This window comes from Fusarium sambucinum, chromosome III, assembly GCF_050947815.1.
Source record: "Fusarium sambucinum isolate potato_lamoka chromosome III, whole genome shotgun sequence".
Classification (NCBI taxonomy): Eukaryota; Fungi; Ascomycota; class Sordariomycetes; order Hypocreales; family Nectriaceae; genus Fusarium; species Fusarium sambucinum.
In genome coordinates this window covers 4,267,772-4,280,452 of record NC_139292.1, presented here as the reverse complement: position 1 = coordinate 4,280,452, position 12,681 = coordinate 4,267,772, and the positions used below count along the sequence as shown (strand labels likewise).

Genomic DNA, 12,681 nt, shown 5'->3' with positions numbered 1-12,681 from the left:
CACCGGAGTCAGAGTCAAGACCTAGCGACCGGCCGCCAAGTGTCGAGTAATGAGTAGGTCCCCCGAAGCCCCCGTATTACCGGAGGGCGTTTAGTGGCGGATACTCTAGGCACTGTTCCATGGATGGTGTCACCATGGAACACCCAAATGGGAAACCCCGAGGGTGCCGCCGATAGAATGGATGGGAATTTAGTCTAATAGAGCACGCCCCAAGCCAAGGCCATAGCACAACTATCACCCCTAAAAAAGAAAACGATGGGATCTCAACTCAACTTACTTCAACTCATCATTAATCTAGACTTGTTCCCGGTTGAGGAGGGTCTTTTCTTTCACAAGCCGATGTAGATCATGATTGCGTTGTCACAATTTATCCGCAAGAACAACAAGTTCTTCCATCTGCAGGGGAACGAAATGGTTGATCTGATCTGACCCCCCCAAACAGGCGCATTGAATTCAACAGGCCAGGGGAAGCTAAAAACATTTGATCGCAAGGAATAAACACGCTGACGTCACGGGCCAAGAAAACGACCGAGATATGCTCATATCCACTTTTGTGAGGCAATCTGTCGTTAGGTAGGTTGTAGATTCGTTCATTCGATCATGGAATCTTGATCAAACTTCGCCCGTCTCGCCCTCGTATTCTCCATGCAAATGTGACAACCATCATGACGACGATTATGATGCTATTTCTTAGTGGCGGCGGAAGAGGGGGAAAAAAAAGACCATTTTTTTATCCGTCTCTTCCCGTTGAGAGAAATTCTTGTCGAGCTTCGATTGGAAGCTTTTCAATAGAAAGGGTGTGCTCCCCTGCATTCCTTGTACCACACCAAAAATGATGGCTTTTCCACCAGGCACAGACAGCACCATCCCGTCTTTTCTTCATCAGCTGTGTGTGTGTGTGTGTGTAGTCTCTTGGCTTGCAGCGTGGGGGCACCCTCACAGTACGGGCATACCGTACAATTACAGAGTATTAGTAGCAGTTAGCACAAAAAACCTTTAGTTTCAGCACAAAAGAGCCTCACTTTAATGCATCATGAAACGAAAGAAAACTGCATCCAGGACCCCTAAAATGTCACCTAAAAATCCTTTGCCCAGGCTTTAGACGAATCATGCTACTTCCGTTTTTACCGAATTTCAGCTGAACAGCCAAGAAATATTATGGAAACCTATGCCCAGCTCAAGGAATTCACTATTATCCGCACACAGCGAAGAGTGTACAGAGACAGTAGCAACAGCCTCGCACAGAAAGCAAAGACCTCAACTCGTTAATCAGAGTGATCAATGCTCAAGCTCAGGGGGTTTTCGTGCTAAGACCAATCCCCCAGTTCGTCTGAACGCCCGCAGCCCAGTTTCTAAGACCGTGACAACATCCCTGTCCTACCGCACGTAGATAAGGACGATGCTAGAACCTCAGAATATCTATCCTACGGGGTTAAAAGACCTGGATTTAAAGCTATAAAATGGTAAAGAGACTGATTCGCGTCTAGGCCACTATAAAGTTATTGGGTTCTCTTAGCCAATTCGCTACTGGAGTCAAGTCTTCAACCATCTCGATGCAATGCACTATCTCTACCCAGGAGTTCCAACTCCTGACACACTAAGCCAGGGGTCAATGTCGTTTCAATTTAGGACGCTTTGCACATTGGTACGATATCTAAAGGGAAAAGGCGGCAGGTAAGATAAGTGCGTACTTGCTGCTGTTCTATTTGGCCTCCAACTCAACAGCCATGTTACTTGGGTGCTACCTCTTTCCCCTATCCATCAGGAATTAAGGGTTTCTAGAATCGCTTGGCGTAGTGTTGGAGGTATGCTTTTGTCATGTTGCAATTTATGGGGTGTTTCTTATCGTCTTCACGATTCCCAAAGGGTCGTGCCGTTGTTTATTTAATGTCATTCAGGTAGTAAGTCCGCTGGCTTATCCCGGATACTGCTGATCAACTGCTTTGACGTGCAGAGTATCTGATATCTCCATTGGTTTGCCCTCATTTTCATCCAAAGTCGGCTGGCCGTCTTCCTAATAATGGCTCCTCCAAGGTCAACACTATCCCTACTATTTTACCCAAATAAAGGGAAGCCACTCGAGCAATCATGAATCTTTAGGATAGGTATCATTGAGAAAGCTAAGAATATTATGCTGGAAAGCAAACGTAACAACACGATAGAGAATCGTCAATATAGACTTCCTCGAGACTTGCCAGCCTGTACAAGACGAAACCACCTCGCGAGGTCTATTGTGTAGCAGGGAACAAGCGCAGGTAGAATTTTTTTTTCATAGAGAAAACGATGAAGTATAGCAGGCGAAGAAAAGCGGTCATCGCTATAGTAATTTGCTTTTACAAAATATTGACTTTGTATTAGTAACTCGAACTCAGCTCTGTTGAGAAGTCACAAATTGCTTTCCATCCATGTCTGTTCATGGCGGATATTGGGTTTCTAATCAAGAAGCTTAATTTCACCAAGGACGTTACATTGCTCCATTCTATATATCACAACTCACTTACCGAGTATCTCGACGCGAGCAAATCTTCGGTGGAGAACTTTCATGCATAATATGTATCAGGCCTTGTTTGCATAGATCTTGTCGATTCGCGCATATGCCGGTTAATAAGCTTGGAGTGTTTTGCCTTCACCATGTTATAAACTTTTGGCCGATAAAATACCCAAGTCTATCTGCATAGTTTTAGACCCAATTTTCAGTTATAGCACGTAGATATTTATTTCTTACTGTCAGTAGGTAGGTCGATTCATTTGTCCTTACCTGTCCAAAATATTCATGGCTCCATGGAATTTCGAATTGCACAGACACCACCGTGGTGATATACTCAACTTTCCAAGGTCCTTTCTCACAATCATGCTTAATTTTCACCCTGGGTTTGTACTCGTTACACTCCCCACTCGGCCAATGTATCCATATTTCCGTTACGCGGCATATATGTTGATACTTGCCTTATTGGTAGTTCCATGATGCTCGCAGCTTCTTTTCATAGTCACGGTTAAGTTACACTTCTCACGGGTGCTGCCGCCAACCGTTAATTCATGGACCAATTCACGATCCAGAAATGTGTCTATTCTTAGCTTCTCCCCACCTCTAATTAAACTAATCATCTGTCATTAAGCAAGCTTAATGCTCCAGTCTTCACCGATTTTAACCCCAACTCGGCCCACGACTGCAAAGGCTGCACGGCTGCCCTGAGCTGCGTGATATTGAATCTTGACTGTCCATGTTCGTCCCTCTGACTCAATTTGAGCCTCCTTCTGGTCCCAGGTCTTGGGTGCGCCGACAATGACGATTCTGTCGACGTGGACGTTTTCCATAGCCTTTAGCCATGAGCTAGCCTTGACTGACTTGGTGTCACGTCCCTCGGCATCAAGAGAAGTCAATGTGTTACCACCAAGGGTGAACTTACGGTGGATGTATTGACCTTGCTCGTAATCAAACGAATCACCGTCATCAACGTAAAGCTCACCCTCTGCGGCGCCAACCTTGGAAGCTGAGACAACAAGCGTGTAGTCGTCGAATCGCATGAGTGCACTTGATCGTCGAGGAGTGTCGCGTCGAGGGATGATGTGTCCACCTCGGAGTAGAATGGGAATCTTCTCTAGTGGTGCGCTCACTGTAAGATGCTTGCCTTTGCTTGTCTTCTGAACATCGTAGGTAAAGTAGTCATAGTAGATTTCATCATCAGGAATCCAAATGTCAACTGATTCCTTGCCCTGCTCCGTGACCGGCTTCACTAGAAGACCGGTTGAACCAACGAAGAACTGATCCTCAACAGCAAAGCCAGCCTCTTCAGTGGGATGCGTCCAGAACATGGGCCGAATAATGGGGCTTCCGTCCTGTGCCGCGCTGTGGAACGCAGTGTACCAAGCGGGCAGGAGAGTGTATCGGAGCCGGATAGCGGCGGTCGAGATCTGAGTGTAAGGCGAGCCTAGGAGATAAGGCTCTCGACGTCGGGCATCGAGGTGCGCATGGGCCCGGAAGAAGGGATACCACACACCAGTCTGGTACCAACGGACAAGTAGGTCTTTCTCAGGGTTGCCGAAGAAGCCTCCAACATCAGCACCGGCGAAAGGGAAACCAGAGATTCCCTGGTTCAAAGTCATGGGGATAGAAGCCGCCAAATGCCCCCAGTCAGCCTGGTTGTCTCCTGTCCACATGGCGCCAAGCTTTTGTGATCCAGCGTAAAAGGCTCGTGTCAGGATGAAAGGTCGTCGAAGCTCTCCCTTCTCACGGTGAAGAAGAGCTTGGAAAGTGGCATTTTGGAAGGTCAGGCCGTTCAGGTTGTGAACATCACGGTGTTCCCATCCTCCATGGTGGATGTTGTCTTTGGGCATGGTCACTTCGGGTCCGTTGAAAACTGAAGGCTCACTCATGTCGTTCCACATCCAGGTGTTACTCATGGTGCCCTTGAACTTGTCGAACTTGAGCATGGTCTTCCACCATTCAATTGCCTTGGGGTTGAAGCAGTCAATCCAGTTGGAAGCTCCAGGCCAGCACCATCCTTCGTACGGCTTTTCCTCCTTGTTGTGGACAGCAAGGTCTTGAGCAAGCATTTCCTCAGAGGCGGCGTAATTGTCAGTCTTCTTGATATGGGGGTCAAGAAGGACAACAAGCTGACGGCCATGGGCATCCAAATGCTCACCCATGTCAATGGGGTCAGGGAACGAGTGAGGTTCCCAGGTAAAGTACTTTCGGTCGTCGGTGTACTCAAGATCCAACCAGATGACGTCGTATGGAATCTTATGCTTGTCCATGTTGCGATCAACGTTCCTGACATCATCACTGGAGATGTAGTTCCATCGGCATTGGTGGTAACCGATAGCAAACTCTTGAGGCATCGCAGTGTAGCCAGTCAACTCTCCGTATGTCTTGGTGAGTTCAGAGGGAGTGGGACCGAGAAGTACGAAGACGTCGAGGAGACCACTCTCGGAAATCCAATGGGTATGAGTGCTTGTCTTTCCACCAGCACCGAGACTCAGCGGGTTCATGCTGCTCTTGTCCTTGGTGATATCGACCCAAGTCTCAGCAACATTGAGCCAGAAAACACCAACAGACGAACCCTTGCGATGAGCCTGCATGAAAGGGATAGCACCGTAGAGTGTCATTGGGCTGTCGAGGATGTATTCGAACACATCGGCGTTGTACATGCGGTAGGGCTCAGCGTAGTTGCCATCTCCACCACGAGTTTGCTTCAATGACAGGGGGCCTGTGTGCTCGGGAATTCCAAATACATGCTCGTATCCATGGAAAGTGATGTCCATGGCCACACTCTCAGGTCCACGAGGCTTAGTATCGGTGTTTCCACCAAAAGACTCGTCCCACCATGTACTCTCATCCTCAGCGGCCTCCTCGCCCTCCTTGTTCTCAATCTTGGGTCGCCAATGCTCCATGTTTAACCAACCGCGGTCGTTGAACTTGACATGCGAGTTACCATCGCGTTGGAAGTCGATCTCAAAAGGCGAGAACTTGATGATAGCCTCTTGCTTGGCATCAGGTCCGTACTTGACGTTGATTTGGGTCTTGTCTTGATGTGCAAGTTGTGCCCCCTTGTCGAGATCCAGACCAGCAACAAGAACCCATTTATCGGCCTCGTTGTATCGTTCTTTGCGAACTGGACTGTCGTCTCGGAGTACAACGTCCTTGTTGCGTCGCTTCTCCTCGTCCATCGTAACTCGGGCGGCACCAGATTTGAGGAAGGAAATTGTAAGGGGGAGGCGGACGGTGTCTCCGTTGGCATTGATGGTCTTGACAACCATGGCCTCCAGCTTTCCATCTTCGAAAGATGTCGAATCGGCCGAAATTTCGTAAGGTGCCTTCCAGTTAGAACCTTGGGCAATAGCGTCGTCGGCATAAGCGCGGTTTCGTTTACAGAAGCCGGATTGGTTGCACTTCTTGAAGTCCTTCTCTTTGACAGCAACTAGAGCGATTGTGAGCTGGGAATCGATCAATCTTTATTATAAAGTCTTACCAGCCGACTGTATGAGGCAGCTCAGAATGCCAAACAGCAGCAACAGCGTCGTCCAGCGAAAGGACGACGCCATATTTGACCTCATGATGTTTAGACGGTCAAGGATCAGACCGCGATCAGAAAGTTAAACAAAGAAACCGAATATATCGTGGGTATATCAAGCAAGAATTCAAATTTGTCTCCTGCCCTATATCGACCGTGAAATCCTCTGTCTAGCAGAAGTGAGTGTTGTTATTGCTGGGGATAGCCTCAGCTTTGATGATGTCGAAGTCAAGCTGTCCCTTAGCTCCCTGGCTCCCAGTGAAACTTCAATCCGAAACGGGATTAGTGTGAGACGCAGGGGAGCGGGTACCAAGATGGCGGGGCAAGCTTCAGTAGAAGACTAGACCTGATAATGAACCAGTTTCTAGGTTTCATTCTTGCTTTCTTTGCCATTGAGTTAGACGTTATTACACTGTACTTGCTGATCGGAAGTTTGTAGTTGTTGTGTTTTGTTGACATATGAGCTTTGTAAGTCATTTTCTAATCGTCCCTTTTGCACTAAAGCTGATTGAGATTGGTTGAAGTTCATTTACATCCATCTATATCTTTATTTGGATATTGATTGACCGTCTGATTTGTCTCTACTTCTTTCTTGGATCAATGTGTCAACATCGACCAATTATCAGTCACGTGTCCGTGTGAATTCCCCAGATCTCGCACCTACCAAGACCCCTCAACGCCAGCTCATCATGGCTGCTGAAGAGCCCCGCCAGCGAAAAGACCCCGCCGTGAGCGGCAACGAGAATAGCAAGCAACAGAGACGGAGGACTGCGGAAAATCTTGCCCCGCCATTTTTTGCTCTGCTCTTCGCCCTCCTCGCCTTTTATATCCTCTTTTCACCGCCTTCTTCAAGCCTTTCTCCTCCAGTCCCCGTTTGCCATTCTACTGTTTCCTCCTCTGTTCCTACATCTCAAGTCATACCAGACAAGAATATCGCCAAAATGTCCTCCTCCGAGCAGACGTAAGCTACCCCGCCACCAAGCTATACACCCATCAAGGTTGATGCTCCTCTATTATGAATTCGTGCTAATATTGCTGTAGCTTCATTGCTATCAAGCCTGACGGTGTCCAGGTAAACATGCCTTGGTGTTGATACGTGGTTGTTCGAACAGAGCTAACTTCATCTACCACAGCGTGGACTCGTTGGCCCCATCATCTCTCGTTTCGAGAACCGAGGGTAAGCATTTGTATCTGCATAAACGTTACTACAGAAACTAACTTTCGGATAGCTTCAAGCTTGCTGCTATCAAGCTTGTCACCCCCGGCAAGGAGCACCTCGAGAAGCACTGTTCGTCACCAAAACTATCTACCTGGCATGTCAATCAACTCTAACATACTCGCAGACGCTGATCTCGCTGGCAAGCCTTTCTTCGCTGGTCTGATTGAGTACATGAACTCTGGCCCCATCTGCGCCATGGTCTGGGAGGGCCGTGACGCCGTCAAGACTGGCCGTTGTATGTTTGACTGTTTCAACAATTTATACGAATACTAATCATATCCCTAGCCATCCTCGGTGCCACCAACCCCCTTGCCTCTTCTCCCGGTACCATCCGTGGTGACTACGCCATCGACGTCGGCCGCAACGTCTGCCACGGTTCCGACTCCGTCGAGAACGCCCAGAAGGAGATTGCTCTCTGGTTCAAGGACGGCGAGGTTGTCTCCTGGAAGTCCGCCCAGTTCAACTGGGTCTACGAGAAGGCTTAAATCTGTCATTGGTATGACACCCTAAATGACGGAATGGAAAAGCACATATAAGTGGGATGACTTCATCTCTGTGGGTATATCAAAATCAAGACAAAATCTTCTCAACCTTGATGGTCTCATTACCATGAGTGACTAAGGCTTGCGCGTGAATACCCCTTTGGCTCTCATGAGCACTCCGGCAAACCATGGCGTAGCCCAGACGCTTCCAATAATTCGGACTGGCAGTAAAGCCTTGGTAATTGCATATGCCAGAGCAACCTCTACTAGGACCTTGTAACGTCCATCTCCACTATGCCAGCGCTCAATTGCTTTTGCAGATTTCGAGTCAGGGTGTGTCGTAGATGTGCTCGATGTTGCCTCACCCTCTTCGTTCTGCCCAAAGCCAAACCAGCCCTTGCGTTTGAAGTACCGCTCAAATCGAGCAACTCCGTCATCCACGTGGCCGTGAAAATAGCCCGTTACGTAGTCGACAGGCACGTAGTTCGTGTAATGAAAAAGTCCGAATAGTCCTAGAACAGGCACAATGGCTGTGATTTCGTGTAGGATCAGAAAAGAGACAATATGCGAAACTGGCGCGTTCCGTAAACCGCCTGTGTATTTCTGCAAACGCCGAGGCAGCTTTGATGTGATGCGGTCAATACGGGAAGCTTGGGTTGACTCGGCGCGGATCGTTGAGTTGAATTGGCGTGGAAGAGCACGAGCCCTGAGGCTGGAACGACAATTGAAGGCTACCAGGTTGCGGCGCATGTTAAGACTAGAATTATTAAGCCTGAAGATGGTAGTGCAGTATTAGAATGGTGAAAATAGAGCCATCATTGTTGATATTTTGCTACGCTTGAGTGGAGCTGCTGACAGATCGAGAAGACTTCGTTCCTCACACTGAAGCTTCAGGGTAGCCCGCTTTAGTAATTTCAGCATGCTCTTTTCCATGGATTTGAATTGTTAGGAATTGAATACGTTCTGAATTATCATCCCATATATTAAGTCAGTGAGTGGTGGTGCCATACCTTTGCTGCCTTTTTGGAACCTGGTTGTATCTCATTGTTACAAGTCAAGTTTGTGCGTACTATTTGACTCACTGCAATCCACGGCCAACTATCACTTCTCTCCCAATAAAGATTATATCATTCGGCAATGGTAATAAAAATCAAGTGTAATATTAAAACTCCTAGACGAAGGATTTGCATGAATATTCGAGAGATAGGAGGCTCTGCTTGAAACAAGAACGTGTGCCTTCAGTAAAATGTTTATCTACGTAACCACGGCCTCTTCGCAAAACATCATCTAAAGTTCAAATGTGAAATTGAACTGCAGCGCACTATCAAATCCGTCAAGAAAATCGAATTGGTGCGTTACAGACTGTTAATCTACTAGCAACTGAATCCTTACCTTCCTATTGACGTACCCGCCGATGTTTTCACAGGTAAACTGAAGGCATCGTGGTCTGTACAAATGAACCATCGAGCTCCAACCACTCCTTCCTCTTAAGAAATTCTTCTGCGTTAACTGACTCTCAACAGTTTCAAGATGGTACGATTTGAGACGTTTGATGACATAATGTGCCGGCTTTGGTAGCTGATGGCATCATCTCTATCTCGTTCCTGCCCTCTTTATTGATCATTAGGTGCGAGGCGCGCAAGCTCTTTCCTAAGACATGGTTGGAGTATTCAACAACCCCAACGAAATGACTAGAATAAGAGCAGAGGGAAGGTGCTTGACCTTTGACTGCCTCAATGTAGAATTTCTAGGCCTCTATAACCTTTCTTGCCCCTCCTCTTGTTTCCATCTTCTCTTCTTCTTCATCTCCTCTCACCACCAACTTCATCTCAACTCAAACTGATCTCTCACTCCACTGTCACAGAGAACCATCAGTGGTCCTACAGATCTTGCACTCATTCCCAACACTACATCCCCTGAACTCACTACATCACCAACATGATCTGTATCAAGTTGGCTGCCGTCGGCGCCCTTCTGGCGACTGCCCAAGCCCAGATTCGTCATCCCGACGAAGATCTCATCCTTGCCGACTGTGGCATTGGTGACAACAAGGATCATCCCAAATGGTCAACATCTCGCCAGGTCAACTGGTACAAAGACATCAAGTGGCCCGAAGATGCCTCCACATTCCCTGCTGCCCCTGATCTGTCCGTCGAAGTCCCCTATGCAAGTGGAAAGTACCCATGGAATCCCAAGGGAACCACAGTCAAGCTTTCCAATGGTGTTGTTTGGACAGCCTACATCAACCCTGCCGTCGCTGATGGAATGCCTGCTGGATCTGCCGTAACTACCAAAGAGGGTGGCCAGGAGCTCAACTGCTATGCCTACCGTGGCCGTCCTGTCAGCGCCGCTCTCAACACGACAGTCACCGACGATGCTGTTTGTCTGTCTGCTTTCGTCTGCAACCGTGATGACAAGGCCCCCCCTCGTCCTAGCGACATGAGCTCTCCCACCTCTACCCTGCAAACATCACCCGCTCCTCCTGCTACCACCTTCATTTCGCAGCCGCCTGCAACACCAAGCCCTACTGATGGTGCTGATCCAGCCCCTCCCACAGATCCCAACACTGGCAAGCTATTTGTGTCCGCTCTCGTCAGTCCTCGTTTCGTCAACTGGCCCAACACCTGGCAAGCCTTCATCGAAAAGTTCTCCTGGGATCGACAGACCGGCAAATGCGTCGCCCAGCCAGTAAAAGGAGACGGATACACCATCAACATTGATTGTGCAGGAATCCAGATCGATTCTGATTCTCATTTGACTCTCCTCATGATCAAAGCCCTTCATGACATTGGCATGAATAGCACCCTTTTCAACCAGAACCCCATTGTGCCAGGAAAGCGCAACTCTACTTCGGATCACTGGGTTGTCATGCCAGAGGCTTTCAGACTTCAGGCCATTGATGTTTCTCATCAAAATGTTGTTGGCTACCTCAGTTACAACACGAGCTATGACAACTTCCTGAGCGGACCGTGTTCATCTTGCGATACCAAGCGGTTCAACGAGCAATTCTTCAACCCCATTCTGGCTGCCATGAAGGGCACTTACCCTCGCTATAACAGCTACAACGTCGAGGCCCAATGCAGCCCCTGGATGGCATGCTTTTAGGGGTGGGGGTTATGACACGTGTTATCGTTCGGCGTGTTTTGCGTTACATGAATTATGAAGGCTAATGTGGTCCACGGTGGACATGGGGGGGTGTAATTTTTGGTGGCTCATGTGGTATTGCCTTTGCCTCGACATGTATTTCAATGGTTCACTGTATTCTACGAGGAGTCAAGCTATTTCATTTGTTAGTTGACCAGTTTCCTGCACAGTTATCCCCTCGCAATGATGGAACAACCGTTATTAAATCAGAAGAATGACTCGCCATGTGAAGCCACCTGTGACATCTCCTCAAATACCTATGATACTATGATGATAGTGATCCCGGCAGCCCTACTTAACTTGTATATTAGAGTGTTGGGTCATTGATAGCGCCTGTGGATACAATTCCATAGACACCTCAGCAGGGCTTTGTCTCAGGGTTTCTGGTGGGATCTGAGCCAGCAAAATGTACTGGGACCGATTCCTATCCATTGTGGTAGATAACTATGGTTCGGGCGGAGCGTTGTGAAGTTAATGGATCTGTGGGCTGAAGATGCGATACGTCGCAGTGACCACAGGTCTCGGAGACCTCTTTGTGGATTCTGACAAACATAACATCTATGCATCAGAACCATCCGTGTAGTAGTCAAACTGCTTCGGTAGTGGTACGTCTTTTCCACCTGGGGTATCTGGATCGACCTCCTTGTTCTTTTTAGCGGCGCCCTCCACTGCGAGTGGTTGCTCTTGTTGGGCCGGTTGTGTCACCTGTGCTGGCCTCGAAAGAATATGCCCCCTCAATAACTTGGTCATCTCTCTCGCCCACTCCCAAGGCCTCTCCTTTCCTCCAGGCAAACTGTTGAAGTACTCCCATCCCATTACACCCCCGAACTTTCCATACCGTCCCCGTAATGTGGTAAGCACCATACTGAGAGGGTTGAACGGCACATAACCGTGGCCATTCTCTGAGTTGGTGAGGAGTCCAATGACGATCTTCTCCGGTGGCCAGCCCTTTTGGACCATGAGATCGTACATGAGTGGGTTGCTGCAGTCTCCCCAGCCGCAGTAGAATTGGGTGTTGTACCAGGCAATGTCGCGACCACGCATAACTTCCAGAGCCTCGTAGTCAAATCCGCTGAGGTTCCTTCTGAAGTCAATCAGAGACATGGCGACGGGGGCGAGAGTGATGATGAAAGCTGGACCAAAGTCGTTGCGAAGGCGATCAATCAACCGCACGATTCCACCCAGTGACATCTCCTCTTCAACATCCAGATCCAAACCATCGAGGGCCCTTTCTCGAATCATGTCTCTCACAGGACCATAGAACCGATCAAACGTGTCCTGGTCAGCATCTAGACGTGCGTAACTACCCTGGCAAGCACCGCCCAACATGCCCATGACCTTGACGCCCGAAGCTTGCAAAACACGCAGCTCTGCCCACATTGTCTGGAAGATAGGATGAGACGGGTGATAATCGTTCAGCGTGATCTTCTCAGGATCCTCGTTTATGTGGATGGCGGCGACAATGACGTGAGTGATGGCGATACCCGGTTGTGTGATGAGGGGCAATGGAGAGATGAGGTTTCCTGAGGAGTCATGATGGGTTTGGTAGTATGTGACTAACCGGGGGAGGGGATTTGCCGAGGGTGGAAGAGGAGGCATGGTGTGTTTCTTTTGCCGGTTGAGGTTGTTAATGAGTGAGGTTGAGCTGGGAGCTTGGGGATTGCGGTGGTTTGAAGTACAGCTGTAAGCTTTGGTGGAGCTGCTGAAGCCTAACCTTCAGTACCTTCTAAGATACAATGGATATCAGCCAGTAAACTGGGCAGCTACAAGACACTTGAACCTGGGGATAAAGATTCCAAATCAATACATTTGGATTACTGATTAT

At 48.4% G+C, this 12,681-nt stretch overlaps 5 protein-coding genes across 5 annotated transcripts; 2 read left to right on the top strand and 3 right to left on the bottom strand.

The window, feature by feature from the left end:
* Positions 1 to 3,111: 3,111 nt before the first annotated feature.
* FSST1_011615 (glucan 1,3-alpha-glucosidase ROT2) lies at positions 3,112 to 6,054 on the bottom strand (the record flags this gene model as incomplete). Its single annotated transcript, XM_083234765.1, has 2 exons — positions 3,112 to 5,918; positions 5,970 to 6,054. 2 exons carry the CDS (start codon positions 6,052 to 6,054, stop codon positions 3,112 to 3,114), a joined length of 2,892 nt encoding a protein of 963 aa, XP_083081311.1.
* Positions 6,055 to 6,700: 646 nt separating this feature from the next.
* FSST1_011614 (nucleoside diphosphate kinase) lies at positions 6,701 to 7,715 on the top strand (the record flags this gene model as incomplete). Its single annotated transcript, XM_083234764.1, has 6 exons — positions 6,701 to 6,972; positions 7,053 to 7,083; positions 7,145 to 7,188; positions 7,241 to 7,299; positions 7,355 to 7,465; positions 7,516 to 7,715. 6 exons carry the CDS (start codon positions 6,701 to 6,703, stop codon positions 7,713 to 7,715), a joined length of 717 nt encoding a protein of 238 aa, XP_083081310.1.
* Positions 7,716 to 7,847: 132 nt separating this feature from the next.
* On the bottom strand, positions 7,848 to 8,462 carry FSST1_011613 (uncharacterized protein; the record flags this gene model as incomplete). Its single annotated transcript, XM_083234761.1, has 1 exon — positions 7,848 to 8,462. The coding sequence occupies one exon, from the start codon at positions 8,460 to 8,462 to the stop codon at positions 7,848 to 7,850; it is 615 nt and encodes a 204-aa protein (XP_083081309.1).
* A 1,188-nt stretch (positions 8,463 to 9,650) lies between these two features.
* On the top strand, positions 9,651 to 10,817 carry FSST1_011612 (uncharacterized protein; the record flags this gene model as incomplete). Its single annotated transcript, XM_083234760.1, has 1 exon — positions 9,651 to 10,817. The coding sequence occupies one exon, from the start codon at positions 9,651 to 9,653 to the stop codon at positions 10,815 to 10,817; it is 1,167 nt and encodes a 388-aa protein (XP_083081308.1).
* A 597-nt stretch (positions 10,818 to 11,414) lies between these two features.
* On the bottom strand, positions 11,415 to 12,455 carry FSST1_011611 (glycoside hydrolase family 18 protein; the record flags this gene model as incomplete). Its single annotated transcript, XM_083234759.1, has 1 exon — positions 11,415 to 12,455. The coding sequence occupies one exon, from the start codon at positions 12,453 to 12,455 to the stop codon at positions 11,415 to 11,417; it is 1,041 nt and encodes a 346-aa protein (XP_083081307.1).
* Between the last annotated feature and the right edge of the window lie 226 nt (positions 12,456 to 12,681).